This window comes from Heterodontus francisci, chromosome 3 (assembly GCF_036365525.1).
Source record: "Heterodontus francisci isolate sHetFra1 chromosome 3, sHetFra1.hap1, whole genome shotgun sequence".
Classification (NCBI taxonomy): Eukaryota; Metazoa; Chordata; class Chondrichthyes; order Heterodontiformes; family Heterodontidae; genus Heterodontus; species Heterodontus francisci.
The window spans coordinates 108,823,571-108,847,163 of NC_090373.1; the positions used below are offsets into that span (position 1 = coordinate 108,823,571).

The 23,593-nt window shown below is 42.8% G+C and overlaps 1 protein-coding gene across 5 annotated transcripts in view; it reads left to right on the plus strand.

The window, feature by feature from the left end:
• Positions 1–23,593, plus strand: part of tbc1d32 (TBC1 domain family, member 32) — a 356,785-nt gene that overhangs the window by 266,292 nt on the left and 66,900 nt on the right. For all 5 annotated transcript variants that reach the window (XM_068025412.1, XM_068025415.1, XM_068025416.1 and 2 more), the window contains 4 exons: positions 4,628–4,697; positions 5,205–5,320; positions 17,267–17,421; positions 23,036–23,176. In XM_068025412.1, coding sequence (XP_067881513.1) covers positions 4,628–4,697; positions 5,205–5,320; positions 17,267–17,421; positions 23,036–23,176 — 482 coding nt within the window. The remainder of the gene's footprint in view (positions 1–4,627; positions 4,698–5,204; positions 5,321–17,266; positions 17,422–23,035; positions 23,177–23,593) is intronic.

Below are 23,593 nucleotides of genomic sequence, written 5' to 3' on the forward strand. Positions count from 1 at the left end.
GATGGTGCCATCTGAAACAGGCACTAGGGAATGTACAAGGGTGATTTGTTGACTTGTGTATGGAATATTAGATGGTTTGTTGGTTAAAGTTGGTTTAGACTGGTTATTTTGTGGTGGCTTTTATTTCAGCATTGTGTTCAAGCGGATGCTGTGATGGTCCATAACAGAGCGATGGTAGGGTGTGAGAATGTTTTGCAATGGGAATTTGGGGTTGTGTTCAGTGGAATTATTGTTGAATGAGTTGATCATGGACAGCCCCGCCAGAAAGGGGATGTGCTGGTTGTCTCCTCCCTTTCTTCTCTTTCTCCTCCTGCTCCTCCTTTTCCTCTGCTTACTCTTCCTCCAGCTCCTCCTCCTACTCTTGAGTTGTTTTCCCTATCCCTGGTGACAAGGGCTATGCCCTTATGATGACCTGGTTTGTGGAGGATACAGCAGACCATCACAAATCGGAACACACGCTCTGACGTACTTGTGCAGAATAAAAGCATAATGACTGTTGCCTGGATAGCAGGCATTCACCAGCATGAGTTGCTGAGCATGGTCGCACACCAACTGCACATTCAGAGAACAGTCACCTTTGCAGTTCTGATGCATCTCAGCATTTAGATACACACCCACATAGCTAGGTGTGTGCAGTCAATGGCACCCTGCAACATGGGAAAGCCTGCTATCCGAGCAAATCCATGTGCATGCTCCATCTGCATCTCTGGTTACAGAGAATACAAACTCCCCTCTCTTGGTGTAAAGGGTGTCTGTCACCTCTTGTATGCAACAGTGGACGGTGAATATGGGAGATGTTACAGAGGTCGCCTGCTTCCGGCAGTAAGGATCCAGAGCCAAGTTCACCTTTAGAGCCACTAGCAGTGCTGTTCTTGTCAGGCACTGAGCCCGCATGTCTGCCTGCAAGAGTGGCATATTTCTGTGAACATCTCCTTTGATGCACACACTGCTCCTGGCTTAGGTTGAGGTAAGATAAATGCTCTCAGAAGACCTTAGTTGGATAAGGCCTCCTGCTGACAGCCCTTCTCCCATACTACTCTTCCCTCTGCGAGCAGATGGTCCTCTTCTTTGCTGCACACATTCCTAATGCCTATGTAAATGTGGTTTGGCACAGAACCCGGTGGAATTGTGCGCATATGGCCTTAGAGCCATTTTGGTACCAGAATGTCACCTATAGCGTCGAAACTACAGACACTATGGAGCCCAATTTTGCAACCAGTGTATTTGTGTGCAGCAACAATCTTTGAAGCTACATAACCATGTTCTTCTCTATCTAATGATCAATCCTATTTGGAAGTAGAATTATAGGATCTTGTCTTATTGCATTATATTTTCAGTGAATTTCTGTTCATCAAAGTGAGGTGCTGGGCAGCGGAACAGTTCTCCTTTTGGCATTTAATGAATCCTGCCATAGCAGATATAGCCCATAGTTTTATGAAGAGTGAAGCTCCCTCCAACCAACATTAAAAAAATCCAATTTTAGAAGAGTGCTCATTACAGTGTGAACTGTGATTTATTTTTCATTTCCCTCCCCTGTGTTTGATTGAAAATTTAGTGTCAACAGCGTCTACAGTTTTTGAGCAGTTGACATTCACTCACTAAGAAATTATTAGAAGCTCATTTTGCATTGGACCCTTACTTTAATCTCATCAGTCTGTTCTATTTTCAGACCTATGTTCCAGAGGTGAAGAGGTACGTGCTAGTACATGTTGCAGCATGTTAGGTGATATTGTAGCAGTGGCAATACAAAGTGAAATATTAGTTTTGTCTCAGTATTGAGACAATGTTAAACTATTAAAGTTTAAACTGTGTGTGGTCTTGGGCCAATGAACAATCTCATCTGTGTTCTGTCGTAGTTACATTTTAACAAATATTTAGTGATCTAGATTCAGCTGTTACCTGAGAACTTCCATGTTTAACAAAGAAATTGCTCTAATAACCTTTACATCTGCATCAAAATGACTCTAATACAACTGTTGTTGTGTACAAAATATAGTGACCAGAAGCGATTTCTCACTTGATTGTGGAAATTATAGAGCATGAACTAGTGTTTTTTTTATTGGCATTACTAGAGACAGCTCTTTATCATAGAATCATAGAATGATATAAGACAAAAGGAGGCCATTCATTCCATTGTGCCTCTTTAGTAGAGCTCTCCAATTAATCCCACTCCCCTGCTCTTTCCCCATAGCTTTGTAAATGTTTTCCCTTCAATTGTTTATCCAATTCCCTTTTGAACGTTACTAATGAATCTATTTCCACCACCCTTTCAGGTAGTGCATTCCAGATCACAACAATGTGTTGTGTAAAAAGAAAAAGTGTCCTCATGTTGCCTCTGATTCTTTTGCCAATCACCTTAAATCTGTGTCCTCTGGTTACCGACTCTTCTGCCACTGAAAACAATTTCTCCACATTTCCTGATTTTGAACACCTCGATAAATTTTCCTCTCACTCTGTTCTATGGAGAACCACCCTAGCTTCTCCAAGCTCGCAACATAACTCAAGCCCCTCATCTCTGGTACCATTCTAGTAAATCTGTTCGGCACCCTCTCCAAGGCCGTAACACCCTTCCTAAAGTGTGGTGCCCAGAATTGAACACAATATTCCAGCCGAGACCTAACCTGTGTTATATTAAGGAATCGCATAACTTCCCTGCTTTTGTACTCTTGTTCTCTATTATTAAAGCCAAGGATCTCATATGCTTCTTTTCACTGCCCTCTCACCTAGTCCTGCCACCTTCAAATATTTGTGCACATGAAGTCCAGGTCTCTCTGTTCCTTTAAAATTGTACTATTTAAATCATATTGCCTCTCCTCATTCTTCCTACCAAAATGTATCACTTTGCACTCTATGCATTAAAGTTCATTTGTCATGTGTCTGCCCATTGTCCCAGTCTTTCTGCTCCTGAAGTCTGTTACTATCACATAAACTAATACATTTCTGAGTTTTGTGTCAGCTGCAAACTTTGTAATTGTACTCCATGTACCAAGTCCAAGTCAATATATATCCAAAAGAGCTGTGATCTTAATACTGCCCCTGGGGAGCACTACTGTATATTTCCCTCCAGTCTGAAAAATGACTCTCAATTATGTGGTATCTTTTGAAACTCCTTTTGAAAGTCCATCTAAGTATGAATTGTGCTACCCTCATCAACCCTCTCTACTTCGTCAAAAAAACTCGATCAAGTTAGTCAATCATGATTTGCCCTTTTAAAAAAAAATCTATGCTGACTTTCATTTACTAGTCCATAGTTTTCTAAATGTGAAATAATTTTGTCCTGGATTATTGTCTGATAGTTTCCCCACCCACCAACATTAGGCTGACTGGCTTGTAGTTGCCAGGTCTATCCCTCACCCTTTTTTTAATCAGGGATCTAACATTTACACTGCTCCAGTCCTCTGGCATTACCCTCATATCTAAGGAGGATTGGAAATTTCTGGCAAGAGCCTCTGCAATTTCCACCCTTACTTCCCTCCGTAACCTAGGATGTACCCCACCTGGACCTCAATGATGGCTTTTCTACTTTGAGGACTGCCAACTTTTTAAGTAAAGCATCTTTATTTTGATCCTATCCAAAAGTGCTATTGCTTTCTCCTATACTGCTACATTAGCAGCATCCTCTTCATTGGTGAGTACAGGTGCAAGCAACTCATTTATACTATAGACTTCAGTAGTTTTGTAGAGCTAATAGAATCATTGAGCATAATTTTGACTCCCAGGCAGGAACATAATGCAGCAAGCTGCATACCCACCTGGGAAAGACAGAAGCAAGTTCAGCAGATTTTAATGTCTGAATTCATTAGTGTGCCACTTGTCAACTTTCTGCTCAAAAGGGCCAGGAAGACAGCAAGAAGAGGCTGTCTGATGAGCGCTCAGATCAAAATAGCAGATTGAACCCAGTGATATCCTTGCCGCCTGCAATTTAATGTTGCGTTCAGCCAGATTGGAGTGGGAAGTGAGAGGATAAATCCCCTGCTTCATTTTAGTTGCCCCCCCCGCCACCCTCAACTGATGTCCACAAGGTGGAGGAAGTTAAAATGGACTCTATTAACTACCACTATGCTTTGATATATGATGAAGCATAACCCTCAATCAAGTTTATGGAACTCTGCAGAATTGCATGAGACCTCAATGATGTTCAAAAATCTAATATACTATCATAGAGTAATACATTGTCGATAGTAGCACATGTAAGAAATTTAATATAGAATCATACATTCAGAAAGAGGCCTTTCAGCCCATCATATGCTGGCTCTTTGAAGGAGCTATCCAGTTAGTTCAACCTCTGTGCTCTTCCCATCACCTTGCAGACTTTTCCTTTTCAAGTATTTATCCAATTCCTTTTTGAAATTACTGTTGAATTTACTTCCACCAACCCATTCAGGCATTTCATTCCAGATGTTTTGAACTCAACACCTCGTTATTCTCCTCTGGTTCTTTGCCAACAATGGAATTATTTGGTTGTAATAATATTAGTTAGACATTAGTAAGTTGAACCAGTATCTCTGCTTTCTGATTCCATTGCTGTTTAGATTTTGAAATTGTACTGTGGCATATTGGGGTAAGGATGATGGGCTTCCATCTGAATATTGCACTCAACATTTCCTTGTTTTTTTTCTATTCATAGCTTCTGATACTAATGTCAAACATCACAGCCTTTCTCCTATTCAGCAGCTTGGAATAAAGATAGTTGTCAGGTATTTTGCGCTGTATATGCATCTTTTAAGCTATGTGTTGAACTTTTTTCAATGCCATGGTCATTGGATCAAACAGAAAAAATATTTGGAATTCTTAATTGTGAGATCGGGTGAATACAAGTAACTCCTATTAAACTAAAATGTTGAATTCCTTTAGGGCCTGTTAATGTAATTTATTTTTCTTACATTAGGTGGCACTAATGCCATTAAAACAATGTAAATGTTTCAAAAGTATCCATGTTTAAAACAATACTTTTTTCTTTACCATGTGCTACTTGTATATCTGGTTGATTATATTACACATTGGTCAGTAGTATTGTTAATGTACCTCAACCTACAGCTATTCGTTTGTATGACAAAACAAACAAAACTAGTATATCTTGGTAGGTATTCTTAATAAATATATATTTTTTAAAACAAATATAAATGCACAAGTCTGCACTCTCATTTCTTTAGGATGCTAAGATAATACTGTAATAACTGAGTATGTTTCAACATCTGTTTCAGATATGGCAAGTTCCTTGGTTTACTAAAGGATGATTCTGACCAGGAGCTTGCAGTTTTGCTGATGCACTGTGATAGATTTATGAAACAGCAACAAACTACCATAAACTCCTCACTTTGTATCCTTGTGTGTGGTTTGATACTTTGTGTTTTGAATACTTAATGCAGAGCCATATGCTTGTTTTCATTACTATGAATTACATGCACTGTACAGATTTGATTACTTTGGATTCCCAAAACTCTGCCTTCATGTCTTAGATCCCACTTCAAATCCCAGCCGAACCTTTTTTTTCCACTATTATTATTTTCTATTTTGATGTTACTTAATCAGAATAGTCCCAAGAATATAAGTAAACCTGTGGTCTATCTTTGTGGTTCCTGGGAGCATAGAGTTAGGTAGGCTTGTTTAGAGGAATAATGATCAGGCATTTATTTAATTTTTTTTTCACTCAGTTTATATTGTGCTGTATACCAAATTCTATCATCAGACAATGCATTCCAGATCTCAACAACTCACCATGTCTAATAATCACTTTTCTCCATATTGCACCTAGTTCTTTATAAAGTGGTAAATTCACAACTCATCAACATATACCATTTCATTGCAATTTCAATAATCTGGTGCGCAAAAAGTGCACAGTGGAATGCATTTTAAAATTAAACTTGAACATCAAGATTTCTTTCTGAACGGTGATTTTAGTAGGCAGATGCCATTCACAAAGTTGTTTTGTTATAGTTTGCGGTATTTTAAAGACATAGTGGCAAATGATCAACTGAAAATCCTAGAAACCTGAAATAAGAACTGGAATTACCTAGTAGGCTTGTCAATATCTGAAAAGAGAATTGATGAATTAGCATTTCAGGTGAAGATCTTTTATTAGAACTCCAGTTCTGGCAAAAGGTCTTCCACCAAAAAGGGCACTTTTTGCTGATTGACCTGCCAATTACAATAACTTATATAGTGCCAGTAACGTAATACAACGTCTCAAGGAACTTCACAGGAGCATTGTAAAACAGTATTTGACACTGAGCCACATAGAAGTTGGCTAAAAGTTTGGTCAAAAAGGTAGCTTTTAAGAAGCACCTCGAAGGACAAAAGAGAAGTAGAGAGGCAGAGAGGTTTTAGGGCCTTAGCAGCTGAAGGCACGGCCACTAATGGTGGAGTGATTAAAATGGGGGATGCTCAAGAGGCCAGAAGTAGAAGAGCACAGATATCTGAGTTGTGGGGCTGGAGGCGATTACAGATATAGGGAGGGGCAGGCCCATAAAGAAATTTGATAACGAGAATGAGAATTTTAAAACTGGGGCATAACTTAACCAAGATGTAGGTCAGTGAGCACAGGAGTGATAGGTAAATGGAACTGGTGCGAGTTAGAATATGGGCAGCAGAGGTTTGGATAACATCAAGTTTACGAAGGGTAGAACGTGTGTTGTAATAGTCAAATCTAGAGGCAACAAAGGCATGGATGAGGGTTTCAGCAGCAGAGGAGCTGAGGCGGGGCGGAGGTGGCAATGTTATGGAGGTGGGAATATGCAGTCAAGGGGGTGGCATGGATAAGTGGTTAAAAGTTCATCTTGGAGTCAAATGTACATGGCCTGCATAGCATTCTTCATTGATATCAACAAATTTCTTTCCCTAGATGATTTTCTATTACAACTTTGAGTAAGGATTCCATTATCTTTCCTACTATCGACATTAAACTAATTGGTCTGTAATTACCTGGATTTGTTCTGTCTCCCTTTTTAAATATCGGAATCACCTTAACTATCTGCCAGGCCTCTGACACTATTTTCTTTTCCAATTAATTTTTCTATACAAGTAATAGTGCCTCTGCTATCTGGTCCCAAATGTCTTGCCTGATACAGTCCATCCACACCAGGGGTTTTATCCTTTCTAGGTTTGGTTATTTTATCACTTAACTCTCTCTGATTTCTATATTAAATGCCTTGATATCTTTTTCGATCTCTTCCTCTTAGGTGTTATACCACCATGTTAGTTTCACTGATAAATACTGAGGCATTGTAAATATTTACTATTTCTACCATTTTGCTGTCGTTTCCTGTGAGCTTACTATGTGTATCCCTTAGTAGCCCTATACCTATCCTTGCTTTCCTTTTGTTGTTTATGTGTCTGTAGAATACATAACTATTTCTTTTTATGTTCACTGATAATTTTGTAGTTTCTCTTTCTTCTTCATTTCTTTTTTACTTTTGCTAACATTTTCATATTCCCTTTTGTCATCCTCTCATTTTTGTCTATGTTGTTCCAATCAAATAAGGAGGGGTCAAAGGGTTCTCCTCTTCGCTCTCCTTGTTTGACCACAACAGGTTTAATTCTTTCTTAAACTGGATGTACTGGCCAATTCAGTAGCTGTCCGATTGGTTCTTGTTATGATCATAGCAAGTAAGTAATCAGACAGGTTTTCTTGAGTTAACAAAGAAAGAGGTTAACTTTATTGTACCTAAATTGAACTAATGAAAATAATAAACTACGCGTCAGCTTTCACTCACACACACACTCTGGAGGTTTACATTCACACAAGTAGGTTACAGAGTGGGGAAAGGTAAATTGGTTGAGTTAGAGTCCATAGAATAAAGTCTGTGGGGTTTGGTGATTTGGCTGGCTTCTAGCTGAATTCGGTGGTCCTGAGGCTTTTAGTTTGAAGAGATAGATGACGGATTTGGTGGGTCTCTTGGAGACAGCGATGCAGATGATTTCCTCCAACGGGGTTTCTGATTGTAACCAGAGTATGCACAGGTAGTCAGTCAGCAGGCAGAGTTTGAAGCTTGCAAGCTGGAATGGAGAGAATCAGAGAGAGGGACCCCCACTTGGGTCTGCACATGTCAGAGTCCAGATGCTTCAAGCTGCTGCAGAGAAACCCAAGCTTAAAACCACAGATGCGGAGGGGCTTGTCACATGACAGTCACTCAGTGATTCAAGCATAGTAATTAGCAGTATTTCTTCTTGCTAAAGAGAAAGAAAAAGCAGTTCCCTTAAACTTCCTGGGTCTTGGTTCTTGCTGAAAATAGCAGACATTTTGTCTCCCTCCTCACAGGCCTTGTAATGTAGGATACAGTGTTGCAGATTAGGTGGCCATCTTAAGGTGCTAGCAAAGTCATCTTTTATCTGTTCTTTTTTTAAAATGTCTTAAAAAAATTAATTCAGATCTCCAGTCAGTGGATTAAAGAAAATTATCATTCAACAAAGCAAGTGACAATGTACTTAGTGTATGCATTTTTCATTAGTTTCAATTTTTCCTTATTTCTTAATTCATTCATGTTGTATCGTGACTGGCAAGTTTGTTGGTATATATTGCTCCTGGACTCTATTGATCACCATCTTAAATGTTTCCCACTGTTGTTCTATTTCTTTATCAGTTTATTTCCACTAGTTCCATTCTCACCTCTTCAACATCAGCTTTTTTCAAACTTATTACCTTGGCCTTTGTCTTATGTTGTTCTTGATCTTTATCTTGAACTTTATTATGTTGTGATTGTTATTGTCTTGATGTTTCCCTACACTTATTTCTCTTATCTGTTCAGGTTTGTTCCCCATTACTAGATCTAGCTGTGCTCCCTCTGTTGTTGGCCTTTTTACATACTGGATAAGGAAGGAGTCCTGCGCACATTGTAAAAACTCACATTGTACCGCTTTCGCTACCTCTTCTTGCCAGTTTATTTGGGGATAGTTAAAATCTCTCGTGATTATTATTCTATTGCACAGGGTGTTTATATGGTCCTTGTGCAACTTTAAACTTTAAAACTTTGGATGTACACATAATAGAAACAAACTGTAAATGGCATATGAAAGCATAATTCATTAAAAAAAATTATGTTAATGTTGTTGTTAATGCTGTGGAATTGTTTTCCTGATTGAAATGACAACAAAGAAAAGGTGAACTGTGACTTATGGTCAGCAGAATTGAAATCCATAATACTGCTCATTATAGGAAAAATGTATCACATCGGAACTCAATTAACAGTAGGATAAAACAGTTGCGATCATGCATATATCCAAAGTTTTTAGGTTGCACAGGGACTTTATGGACATTCCGTATATCCTTTATTTAATTTCACATGTTTGCTTACATATTTCTTCCTCCATCTTATTTCCACTACTAGGTGGTCTGTAGAATTAGTGTGATTGATCCCTTATCTTTTATTTAAATCCATATAGTTTCTTTTTCTATCCTTCTGTTAGGTATGTCCCTTTTTTCGACTACTATTATGTCATCTCTAATGCAACTTTTCTTCCTTCCCTGTTCTTCTGGTTATTACAATCTGCGATATTTAGTTGCCAGTCCTGTTCTTTAGGTAACCGTATTTCAGTTACTTCTACTGCATCTGGTTCCTTGCTATGGATTATTGCCTCTAGGCTCCTCGCTTTATTTTAGATGCTGCATACATGCTGCCATTCTGTGCAGCTCTAGTTTTCAGTTGCTTTACTGCGGAAGTAATTTATATTTCATTCTATTTAATCTTCTTGGGCCTCCTTGTCTCGAGAGACAATGGGTAAGCGCCTGGAGGTGGTCAGTGGTTTGTGAAGCAGTGCCTGGAGTGGCTATAAAGGCCAATACTAGAGTGACAGACTTTTCCACAGGTTCTGCAGATAAAATTGGTTGTCGGGGCTGTTATACAGTTGGCTCTCCCCTTGCGCTTCTGTCTTTTTTCCTGCCAACTGCGAAGTCTCTTCGACTCGCCACACTTTAGCCCCGCCTTTATGGCTGCCCGCCAGCTCTGGCGATCACTGGCAACTGACTCCCACAACTTGTGATCAATATCATAGGACTTCATGTCACGTTTGCAGACATCTTTAAAGCGGAGACATGGATGGCCGGTGGGTCTGATACCAGTGACAAGCTCGCTGTACAATGTGTCCTTGGGGATCCTGCCACCTTCCATGCGGCTCACATGGCCAAGCCATCTCAAGCGCCGCTGGCTCAGTAGGGTGTATATGCTGGGGATGTTGGCTGCCTCGAGGACTTCTGTGTTGGAGATACGGTCCTGCCACCTGATGCCAAGGATTCTCCGGAGGCAGCAAAGATGGAATAAATTGAGACATCGCTCTTGGCTGACATGTCCAGGCCTCGCTGCTGCAGAGCAAGGTACCGAGGACACAGGCTTGATACACTCGGACCTTTGTGTTCCGTGTCAGTGCGTTATTTTCCCACACTCTCCTGGGCAGTCTGGACATAGCAGTGGAAGCCTTTCCCATGCGCTTGTTGATTTCTGCATCGAGAGACAGGTTACTGGTGATAGTTGAGCCTAGGTAGGTGAACTCTTGAACCACTTCCAGAGCATGGTCGCCGATATTGATGGATGGAGCATTTCTGACGTCCTGTCCCATGATGTTCGTTTTCTTGAGGCTGATGGTTAGGCCAAATTCATTGCAGGCAGCCGCAATCCTGTCGATGAGTCTCTGCAGACACTCTTCAGTGTGAGATGTTAATGCAGCATCGTCAGCAAAGAGGAGTTCCCTGATGAGGACTTTCCGTACTTTGGTCTTCGCTCTTAGACGGGCAAGGTTGAACAACCTGCCACCTGATCTTGTGTGGAGGAACATTCCTTCTTCTGAAGACTTGAATGCATGTGGGAGCAGCAGGGAGAAGAAGATCCCAAAAAGTGTGGGTGCAAGAACACAGCCATGTTTCACGCCACTCAGGATAGGAAAGGGGTCTGATGAGGCACTGCTATGCTGAATTGTGCCTTTCATATTGTCATGGAATGAGGTGATGATACTTAGGAGCTTTGGTGGACATCCGATCTTTTCTCGCAGTCTGAAGAGACCATGTCTGCTGACGAGGTCAAAGGCTTTGGTGAGATCAATGAAAGCAACGTAGAGGGGCATCTGTTGTTAGCGGCATTTCTCCTGTAGCTGGCAAAGGGAGAACAGCATGTCAATGGTGGATCTCTCTGCTCGAAAGCCACACAGTGCCTCAGGGTAGACACGCTCAGCCAGCTTCTGGAGCCTGTTTAAAGTGACTCGAGCGAAGGCTTTCCCCCTATGCTGAGCAGGGAGATTCCACGGTAGTTGTTGCAGTCAAAGAACAAAGAAAATTACAGCACAGGAACAGGCCCTTCGGCCCTCCAAGCCTACGCCGCTCCAAATCCTCTATCTAAACCTGTCGCCTATTTTCTAAGGGTCTGTATCTCTTTACTTCCTGCCCATTCATGTATCTGTCCAGATACATCTTAAAAGACGCAATCGTGCCCGCGTCTACCACCTCCGCTGGCAACGCGTTCCAGGCACCCACCACCCTCTGCGTAAAGAACTTTCCACGCATATCCCCCCTAAACTTTTCCCCTTTCACTTTGAACTCGTGTCCCCTTGTAATTGAATCCCCCACTCTGGGGAAAAAGCTTCTTGCTATCCACCCTGTCTATACCTCTCATGATTTTGTACACCTCAATCAGGTCCCCCCTCAACCTCCGTCTTTCTAATGAAAATAATCATAATCTACTCAACCTCTCTTCATAGCGAGCGCCCTCCATACCAGGCAACATCCTGGTGAACCTCCTCTGCACCCTCTCCAAAGCATCTACATCCTTTTGGTAATGTGGCGACCAGAACTGCACGCAGTATTCCAAATGTGGCCGAACCAAAGTCCTATACAACTGTAACATGACCTGCCAACTCTTGTACTCAATACCCCGTCTGATGAAGGAAAGCATGCCGTATGCCTTCTTGACCACTCTATTGACCTGCGTTGCCACCTTCAGGGAACAATGGACCTGAACACCCAAATCTCTCTGTACATCAATTTTCCCCAGGACTTTTCCATTTACTGTATAGTTCACTCTTGAATTGGATCTTCCAAAATGCATCACCTCGCATTTGCCCTGATTGAACTCCATCTGCCATTTCTCTGCCCAACTCTCCAGTCTATCTATATTCTGCTGTATTCTCTGACAGTCCCCTTCACTATCTGCTACTCCACCAATCTTAGTGTTGTCTGCAAACTTGCTAATCAGACCACCTATACTTTCCTCCAAATCATTTATGTATATCACAAACAACAGTGGTCCCAGCACGGATCCCTGTGGAACACCACTGGTCACACGTCTCCATTTTGAGAAACTCCCTTCCACTGCTACTCTCTGTCTCCTGTTGCCCAGCCAGTTCTTTATCCATCTAGCTAGTACACCCTGGATCCCATGCGCCTTCACTTTCTCCATCAACCTCCCATGGGGAACCTTATCAAACGCCTTACTGAAGTCCATGTATATGACATCTACAGCCCTTCCCTCGTCAATCAACTTTGTCACTTCCTCAAAGAATTCTATTAAGTTGGTAAGACATGACCTTCCCTGCACAAAACCATGTTGCCTATCACTGATAAGCCCATTTTCTTCCAAATGGGAATAGATCCTATCCCTCATTATCTTCTCCAGAAGCTTCCCTACCACTGGCGTCAGGCTCACCGGTCTATAATTACCTGGATTATCCCTGCTACCCTTCTTAAACAAGGGGACAACATTAGCAATTCTCCAGTCCTCCGGGACCTCACCCGTGTTTAAGGATGTTGCAAAGATATCTGTTAAGGCCCCAACTATTTCCTCTCTCGCTTCCCACAGTAACCTGGGATAGATCCCATCCGGACCTGGGGACTTGTCCACCTTAATGCCTTTTAGAATACCCAACACTTCCTCCCTCCTTATGCCGACTTGACCTAGAGTAATCAAACATCTGTCCCTAACCTCAACATCCGTCATGTCCCTCTCCTCGGTGAATACCGATGCAAAGTACTCATTTAGAATCTCACCCATTTTTTCTGACTCCACGCATAATTTTCCTCCTTTGTCCTTGAGTGGGCCAATCCTTTCTCTAGTTACCCTCTTGCTCCTTATATATGAATAAAAGGCTTTGGGATTTTCCTTAACCCTGTTTGCTAAAGATATTTCATGACCCCTTTTAGCCCTCTTAATTCCTCGTTTCAGATTGGTCCTACATTCCCGATATTCTTTCAAAGCTTCATCTTTCTTCAGCCGCCTAGACCTTATGTATGCTTCCTTTTTCCTCTCAGCTAGTCTCACAATTTCACCTGTCATCCATGGTTCCCTAATCTTGCCATTTCTACCCCTCATTTTCACAGGAACATGTCTCTCCTGCACGCTAATCAACCTCTCTTTAAAAGCCTCCCACATATCAAATGTGGATTTACCTTCAAAGAGCTGCTCCCAATCTACATTCCCCCGCTCCTGCCGAATTTTTGTATAGTTGGCCTTCCCCCAATTTAGCACTCTTCCTTTAGGACCACTCTCGTCTTTGTCCATGAGTATTCTAAAACTTACGGAATTGTGATCATTATTCCCAAAGTAGTCCCCTACTGAAACTTCAACCACCTGGCCCGGCTCATTCCCCAACACCAGGTCCAGTATGGCCCCTTCCATTCCTCTGATGTTTCCGGTGTCAGAGGCCAGCTGAATATGACTGCATAGGTGTTGCCAGTAGTCATTTACGCAGCGCCTGGCTGTTCTTTGTGCAGCGCGTCTGGCTGCTTTAAGTGCTACGGATGTTAACTCGCTGGGGGCTTTCTTGAAGTTCAGCAGTGCAATGCGCTTAGTGGCTATGACAGGTTCCAGCTTTTCAAAGTGAGATTGAAACCAGTCTGCGTTCCGCTTCACACGTTTGCCATAGGTGGTCATTGCTGAGTCATAGATGGCGTCTCTGATGTGGGCCCACTTGGTCTCTGCATCCCCCGTCGGAGTGTTTTGAAGGGCTTTTTCAAGTGAATTTAGAAACTTATGTAACAGCTGTGGATGAGAAATTCTGCTAGTGTTGATGTGCGGGCGGCCCTTCTGCTTGTAGTGATGCAGCTTCTTTGGTTTGATTCTAACCTTGCTGCACAGGGAGTGGTCGGTGTCGCAGTCCGCACTGTGGAAGCTGCCTGTGATTTGAACACTGTTTAAAGAGGCTCGCCTTGTGACGATGAAGTCCAGCTGGTGCCAACGACGTGATCTTGGGTACCTCCAAGAAACCTGGTGACAGGGTTTCATGTGAAAGAACGAGTTGGTGGTGCAGAGGTTATGATAGGCACACAACTCAAGCAGTCTCTGTCCATTCTCATTCATCCTTCCAATGCCAAAGTGCCCAAGGCAGGAGGGCCATGAGTCATGGTCGACCCCAACCCTGGCATTAAAGTCCCCCAGCAGGAACAGGTGTTCAGTATTGGGGATGCTACTCATGATATTATGGAGTTCCTCGTAGAACTGGTCTTTAACTTCAGGTGGGGAGCAGTGTGTTGGAGCATAGATGCTGAGTAGATGTACTGGACCAGAGGCGGTGAACAGTCGGATGGACAGTATGCATTCCGAGCCATTTGAGGGTGGCTCTATCATGCTGAGCAAAGAGTTTCTGATGGCGAAGCCCACTCCATGCTGTCTTGGTTCTTCAGCATCCCTACCCTGCCAGAAGAAGGTGTAGTCTTGCTCTCTTAGAGTTCCACTCGCAGGGAGGCAATGTCCTCATTGAGTCTACTGAGCTCGTTGTTAATGATGGCGGTCTTCCGAGAATCGTTGATTTGTGTAAGGTCTTCCGGCAGGCCAGGACACATAGTTCTGATGTTCCAGCTTGCAAAGGCTGGTACCTTTCCTTTTTTTGTCGTGCTGTTTGGTGCGGTGTTACAGTCCACTTGTCGGGCAATGACCCTGAACTCCAAACACTCATTAAAGCAGGTGGGCTGTGGCGGGACAGAACCTTACTGACCAGGGGCTGCCCGGTTTGAGGTGGGCAGTAGTTATCCAGTGAGATGCGATGACCTCTCCCACCGACAAAGGCAACCCGTGGCGCCCAATCTCTACGTCAATTGAGCTGGACTTATAACCTGTAACTGCTGCCTTCCGTGTTGTTTTTGTCGCTGTGAGGCAACTATGGAGTGTCCTCTCCATGACGCATGCCTGGGCGGATGTATGGAGGTTGTGAGTTGCCCCAGCGTGAAAACCCCCCTCTCGGCCTTCCTGGTGGGGTCCAAAGGAGTGCAGAGCATGACGTTTGGCACCAGTATGGCCGCAGGAACTGCCGGAAACATGCCAAAGGTGACACATGACTGCCTTCGGGGTTCCGCTCCGGATTTTCTGTTAGGGTTTATTCCCTTCGCCTTGGTCTCTCCCGAGACGCCCACAAGGCAGTGGGGTTAATATCCCTACTTTAACTGCATGCTGTTAAAAAGTATGTTTTGAAGAACATATATGTGAAAAAGTTTCAGAAAAAAAGCTTGAACAATAAAGGGGCTTACCCTTGAGATCACCTGTATTAAAGTTTTCTCAGAAAAAGAGTGAAATACACTGTCGAGAGGTTTATACAAGTACAAGAAGACTGATATTACAGTGACATACAAAAAAAATCTTAGCCTTCCTTGTTCTCCACATACGAGTGCATATTGCATCACCTGGAAGACACAATCTCTCATCAAAGATTCATGCTATGTTAAGACCATCTTGGTCACATGTTGATTCTCATCTATGTTGTATAGAGAGCCTTTATTCTGCACCACTCTTAATTTATTTTTCTCACAGTCTTTATAACAACTACAACACGCAAGTAAAACATTTTGCTTTAGTGTGTTTAATTGCTGTATTTTTCACAGTTTCCTCCTGTACAGAAAGTTCAGTGCAGGGTAACTTGGGCTTAGAGCAAACTTTTAATCCACAGGTCATCAATACTGCAAACCAGTTTGAAATGTGTCTTGTTCTTTTTGTATTTTTGATGTTGGTTGACTGTGTCCACCTCTGTAGGTGGGACTTCTGGTTATATCATTTCAGCTCTGTTTATTGGCAGTACCCAGCCATTTTCAAATCTCCATAGCTATATATAGATCTTACAGTCACCAACACTCACTGCTGTTGCCTGTGTTGTCTGTTCCAGAAGTGTGAAATCTGCTCCAAGTAAAAAAAAAAGCACTTCATATAGTGGAGGGGAATTCTTTCAGATAAAGCATCAATGTTTGATCAAATCACATTCATCCAAAATTGTCTGCTGTCCAAAATTATCGCATTAAATTCATAAATCTAGTTATGTAAAAGAAATGATTGATATAATGGGTGTGATATCATGTTTATCACACTTTTGATGCCTATTGTGCCCACACACAAGTCATGAAACCAGCTTCAAGAGTGTAATAAATCTGCCATCATATTCATCAGGACTCCATTATGTTGCATACACAGATCGTTCAGTATTAATTTGACTTTTTATATGCAACCTACGATGCTCCTTTAATGGCCATTCCGCTTGTAACACACAAAATTGTGCCTAGCTCCAAAGGGAATTCAGCTGTTTTACTTGTAACTTTCAGAAATCCATACTATATCAAAACCTCATACATCAAGTTCAGAATTACTTTTATTGAGAATCTAAGGTTGTCCTAATCTCACTGGCATTTTCTTTTTTTTAAATGATTAACAAAGCTCTTCCTTTCATTATGTTCTGTGAACTATGTACGAATTATAATCAAGCGATCTGCTAGAAGGCCTTTGCTTGCGATGTTTTCAGTTGACAGAGAGGTGCGCATGAGCAGCTACGAATGTTTGCCTCTCATTATTCCTCTTCACTGTAGCGAAACACTTGGCCTCCACTTCTAATTTTGCTGTGATCAGAAATTGACGAATGAGGAGATCACAGATCGGAACCTATGCCCTATCACTTCATAACATTGTGTGCTGGTTCTCCAGCAAACTGAGGCACTGTGCAATAACCACAACATGCCTCAAATATAGTTCTGGTGTATCAGTATATTGTAGGTTACTTCAAACCTATGACCTGATAAGAACCATAAAATGGGTACACTCTACTGGCCAAGAAAAACATGCAGGTTATAATCAATGCATTATTTAATCAAGCATTTATCTTTTATGCAGCTTAAGTAATAAAATTTACCTGATTTTTCACCTCAGCTATATAAAGATGATGTAAAAGCATGCATTCTGTAGAGCTATGTAACATAATTGCTCTGCACTTAAGGAGATGTGAGACCTGAATTCAAATTCAGTGCTGGAAGCATAACAGGAAAAATGTGTTTTTAAAAAATTGATTTATGCTGTCAGATTTCCTTGACTGCAGCTTACAGGCTGTCTACAGGGAGGTTATGTTGGGCATGACTGGTTTGTATCCACTGCATTTTTGATAATGTCAGGGGATGGAGAGAGAACTCTAAAATTTCTGCAACAATTATCGAGCCTTCTCGTCTCAGCATTTCTCTGGCTGCCCCGTCTGCATGCTTCTGTATGTTTTTGTGAAGGAAAATCTGGTATTAACTGCTAAAGATTTTTATTACATTCCAGATGGCAGGTTTTTAAAGATACTGGAGTTGATTCCACCCCCCCACCACCCCCGAGCAGACTTCAGCAGCAGGCTGGTGGGATGCCCATTCCTATTGAGAGCTGGACTCAATGACATCATGCCAGTGATCCACAGGACAGGAGTGGGCTAGAGTAATGGTTACGTTAATAGACTAGTAATCCAGAGGTTTATAACAGCATTCCCACCATTGCATTTTGAGAATTTGAATTCAGTATAAAAAATGGTGCTGATTTCCCTCCAGGGCAAAGACATATGCAGAGCAAGGAGCTGCATTCATGATTAAAGTTAATCTGGCCCACGAAACTGTATTGGAGTCAAAATGTGATCTGGACACTTTTCCTCCAATGAGCCTGCAATGGGGGAAAATCCTTTCTTTACTATCAACACTCATATATGAATAATAGTTGCTTAGATGAGATACTGGAGGTTGACTCGCACCCATATCCCAGCAAGAAGTCAATGTGGTCATTTTTTCTTCTGCACCATTTCAAGCCACAAGGAACTGGATTATCAGGTTTCCCCCAGGAAGTCACTGGTGAGAGACCCGAGCCGTTTTGAGAGACAATCCTCATTTGTTTAATGGTAGTGCACTGCCAGCGGTGAACCAGATGCTATTTCAAAATGGGAGCAGAATCTTAGAATAAGTATTGGACCCTGATTTACTATACTATAAATAAGCTGCTGTATGAAACAGGTAGGTACCTGGGCCATCCACGTGGTGGCCACGGTGAAAATATCTGTAGTTGGGTGGAAATGAGGTAGTAAGTTCTGTGCTGCAATTTCAGGGATGTTACAGCCTCTTCCTGCAGATGCTTAAAATTGGAGTCAGTGTCTTTGAGAGCAAGGGTGAAAATTGGTGAGATAAAAAAGAAAAAGCTGCTGTACGTAATGACAAGACAAATATTAATAAATTGTACAGAAGAAAATTACATTTCCATAAATGGTGACTGAAATTGGGCTCTGTCGCACCGCTGTTGCTGGTGCTACAGAAGCTCCGAAGTGAAATAATGGTGGCAGGAATCTGGCCACGTCTGGCATGGCCAATGCAGGGCACCCTGATAGACAGCACTCGTGCGGATGTGCCTTACGTGCACCAGAAGCATGCAGAGTAGGAAGATCGTGACGTTAAACAGCCTCCAACACTGATTTGGTGCACCATCTTCTGTTTTGGACCACTGATGTTAAGTTGATGTCCTTTCTTAAGCACTCCCAGCTGTGCAAGGGACCCCTCACTATTTAAAGGGCTAACCATCCAACTTCCAGGCAAGGTGCTTTTCATTTACCTTTGCTGGTGCAGTTAATGAAAGCACTGTGTTGATTGTTGTTGGAAGAGTTTTGCAAACATCTTTGGATTTTCAAGGGCGTGATGCTGGATTTTGACAAGGAGGTCAGAGGAGTTGGTTGGCCTGTCAGGAGAAAGCCTGCTTCGGTAATGAGGGGGCTATTGTTGCACTCCCTCCTGGGGTGCAGCTTGACTTGGAAATGGTGCACAGGCAACAGAGAGGGGAAGCAATGCACAGAGGAAGGCAGAATTGGGGAGCTGTTTGCTCCAGACAAGCTGTCCGTGAGCATTTACACAGACTCTGGTTCCCCTAAGATGTCACAGGACAGGATAGGCTCCACAAATCCCACATTTCAATCCATCTGCTAGGGTCTGCTTGGCCTAAGTCCTGAAATAAAAGCCACCAACAAAAACCTGCTCCATAACAATTTTATCCAACAGCACTGAACATTTGCATTCCCTTAGTTGCTGTCTTATGGATATTTTTACCTGTTCTAATGCTCCTATGTAGTGCCACCCCAGTGGCTGCAGCATGGCTGGTCGAAGGCTGCTGACTTTCAGTGGGAAAGAGTCCAGATGGCCTTGCAGGACACCCTTGAGTAGCTCTCGGCTTAAGGGCCCAGCTTTGGACTGTACCACCTCAGCGTGGGCAGCAGCAGTCTGGACTGGCTGACTGGCAACCAACAGCAAGGGTATTGGCAGAGTGGCAGTGATGGGTGCATGCACACTGTCATCATGCTAAGGGAAGACAGCAGGTTTATACACTATGGAATCACTGCCACTCCCCTGGGGTGGCACCTCAGCAATCTTTGTTATCTGTTAGGAAGCTGTGATATCAGCCCCCAGACACTGCATCACAGGTGGGTCCACAGTGCTGACATGGAGCTAGCCACCATTTTCAAACTGGAAAGGAAGCTCTGGGTGAAACCCTGTGACAAGATGGAGCTGGACAGCCCCATGCTCCTTGACAGTGACGGGAGATTCTCAGGCCGGACTGCCGATGCACCAAGCATCTCAGTGTACATTTGTTTCATTTATTCATGAATGTGAGCGTCGCTGGCTTGGCCAGCATTTATTGCCAATCCCTAATTGTTCTTGAGAAGGTGGTGGTGAGCTGCCTTCCTGAACCACTGCAGTCCATAATGTGTTGGTACACCCACAGTATTGTTGGTGAGGAAATTCCAGGATTTTGCCCTAGTGACAGTGAAAGAATGGCAATATAGTTCCAAGTCAGGATAATTTGTGACTTAGAGGAGAACTTGCAGGTGGTGGTGTTCCTATGCATCTGCTGCCCTTGTTCTTCTAGGTGGTAGAGGTCATCACAGAAGCTGGTGTCAAAGGAGCTTTGGTGAGTTGCTGCAATGCATTTTGTATTTGGTACACACTGCTGCCATTGTGCGCCGGTGGTGGAGGGAGTGAACATTTAAAGTGGTAGATGGGGCGTCAGTCAAGTGGGCTGCTTTGTCCTGGATGGTGTTGAGCTTTTTGAGTGTAGTTAGAGCTACACCCATCCAGGCAAGTGGAAAGTATTCCATCACACTCGTGACTTGTGACCATCATGACCCATCAGCGTTTTCCTGTAAGCTGCCTAATTGAAATCCTCATCTGATTCCCCTGCAGCAGAACACATCTGCGACCTCACCCTCCCATGAACTGGCACACGATCTATCCTTTCCCTCTGGCCTGGCTGCAGCCGACACATGCCTGGTGACTCACATACAGATCCCAACTCTATGCTACCCTTTAAGGTACATGCAGTTCCAGTATCTGTGCTGGTGGCTATGAGTGTAAGATCAAGTTGCATGCTTCTTCATCAGTGGTCTGGTGTTGCTCTCGTCCTTCCACTGAAGGCTGTAGTAGCTGGCCAGGTGGCAGTTCTTGGGCATCTGAAAGCAGGTATGCAGAAGGGGTAGGTTAGGGTGAGAGAAGGCAGGGTGGGGTAACAAAGCAAGAGGTCCATGATCACACCATTTGCAGCTTGCACTTCATGCCAAATAGCAGGATGAGGGTGAGGTGGGATTTGAAAAGGGATATAAGGCAGGAACATGCCGTCATTCTGAATGTTCTCGGCAACACTAGATGCGACGGCCTCTGTCACAGCCAGCCAAATGATGTGCAGTACTCTTTCCTCCAGTGGTTCAGGTGATGCAGACACGCCTGTCTCCCTCCAGTTCTGCTCTGCTTCCTCCTGTTATGAACTACCTTGTCCTGCAAGACAGAAGGAAAAATGTCAGTGAGTGTGTTATATTGTGTTTGGATGATGTGTTTGCCATAGTTGAATCGCTGAAGGTGTGTGGAAGCAGCGAGAGGTGGTTGTGAGGCTGACGGCATCGGTAGATTTGTGAGGATGAGGTAGAGTGTCTTAATGTTATTTGAGTCCTGATTTCTAGAGATTTCTGATGAGTAAGTGATTACTTGTGGTGCATTGGGCAATGTGAGAGGTTGCTGGAGCGGTGGAATGCATATGCATTCACTGATCTTGACCACCCGTGTGAGGTAATTAAACTTCTTACGGAATTGCTGCCAGGTCCTTGGGCCAGACTCCGGGAATTGATCTCCCTGGCCACCTGCTCCCATCCCCTTCTCAGGGTGTGCCTTGAGGGCCTCATGACCCCCTGCAGAAACATTGTGCCTCTCTTCCTGTCCACCTTCTGTAGTCGTGCCTCCAGCACCACATCAGAAAACCTGGGAGCCCTCTACCTTGCCTGGTGCTTCAATATCTGTGCTTTTGCTTCTCTCCAAGTCTTCCAAAGACAGTTTGCAGCAATTTCTGTTCAATGAGATCAGCTCCCCTTTAAAAGGGACAGACACCTTTAAGATGTGCAGGCTAGCTGAAATGCATGCTAGCCACGCATGCTGCTGGGCCCCCTTTTCACCGTGCAGCCAATCAGCAGTGCATTCTGCACTGGGCTGCATGCTGAAATCCTTCAGATGAGGAGGCAGCATGGAGTTTGTGCGCTTCCTGCCTCAACAGGACCAGGCACAGGGTGATCACACATCACAGCCCCTGTGCTGGAAAATGGGCCTTGTGAATTTTTTCCCCTATATGTCTTCATTTATTGTGCACAGTAAGAACCATTTGTTGAAAACTGCTCCTGCAGTGTTCAGATTTTATCCATTAATGTGTCACTTAGTGGTGGCACAGGAGAGCACTGTAGGATTCCAGTGATCTTCTGTCATTTTTATTTACTGGCTATAAAAAAAGACCTCCGGCTGTCCATCAGTGTTTTCTCTTCCTTATAAATAATGTTACCTTGTAGTTTTCAATATGCCTGGATTATCCTTTGGAATCTCTGGTTTATTGTCAACCAAAATAACACAATTCTTCCTGACGTATTGGCTTACTTATGTTAGTATTACCATAAAGTTCCCTTTATTATTTCCAGGCGCCAAGCATAATTCTGCCTGTTGTATCCCAAGTTGAGTCATATCAAAGTGAGGAAGAGCAGGCACTGATCTGTAACAGATGTTTAGATATAACAAGTTAGGTAGGAGCAACAAAAAGTTATAAATCATAGCGGTTTGGTCAATAGATATTGTGGTGATTGTGTTTAGGTTGGGACAGGAGTTACGGGGTGGTGGGGGGGGGCGGGGGGCGGGCGCGTTCCCTAGCTGAAATAATGTTTCTCCATTTTCATTTTGATCCTTTCACATCAAAGACGAAACCAAGACAAAGGCCAAGCCACCTGCTCCTAGCAAGCAGTGCTGCTTTGAAGGTGACACAGAAATCTCACACAATGACCTTCCCTCCAGTTTTTTCACCTTCCCTCTGTTCAAACTGCAGGGAGAACAACATGAATTGAGTGCGTGGGGAGATTTTGTTTTTCTAAATGTCAGTTGGTTTTGAATAGTGAGGTAGTGAAGATAGTTTTTTTGAAAAAGATTGTGATAGCATTAATCCATGGGGTATACTTTTCTTGATGAAAGTGGAATATCAATGCAGCAGTAAGGCCCCACCATTTTTTATAGACTCATGTATCCCAATGTTACTCCAAAATGATTACACTTAGGTGTTATTTGCTATTGACTTCCAAACACATTTTGAATTTTAAGCTCACTGAAGGATAATTGTTTCTGTCTGAGGTCTCAAGTATAAAATGGCTGGATTATATTAAGGCAGAACAAAGAATGTGAAAATTAATCAAAATATAACAATGGGTAATGTATGTAATAGGTTGCCCAGAAGAAGGACACCACTAATTTTTCTTCAATATTCACTCATGTTCCTATTTGTTTTTGCTGTCGCTTTGGCAGATTCATCTTTCTGTGGAAAGTGCAGAGTCCGGTATCCATCCTGTGTATTCTTGCACAGCTTACTACATTGAGATGTTACTGAAGACAGAGGTGCCACTTGTGTTCTCAGCATTCCGCATGTCAGGGTTCACTCCTTCACAGGTGAAATGTTAATTTAAATAAAATACATGCATGTGAAGAGTTTCATAGCTACAATTGGATGGTTAATTGATGTAACTCATTTTATGATAATTTTAATGACTAGTGGGCTGTACTCGCACTTTCAGAAATAGATCAAATTTCATTTTGCACTAATGATATTTCTAAAGATCTGTGTTTTGTAGCAGTATTTATGTGTGGGTATTTGGTGTAAAATGAGTATATTACCATATTTCTAATGACTCATAAGTCATGGAAGCTATGATTGTTCTAATCTTAGAATTTGTTTTCCTGGGTTGAAAAGTTTTTGAGATAATATTACTGTGGGGCCTCACAAAATCAGAACTACTGTTTATATCACTTTCTGTGACAGCACAAATACTAAAATCACTTTACCTAACACTCAAAATCGGGCAAATA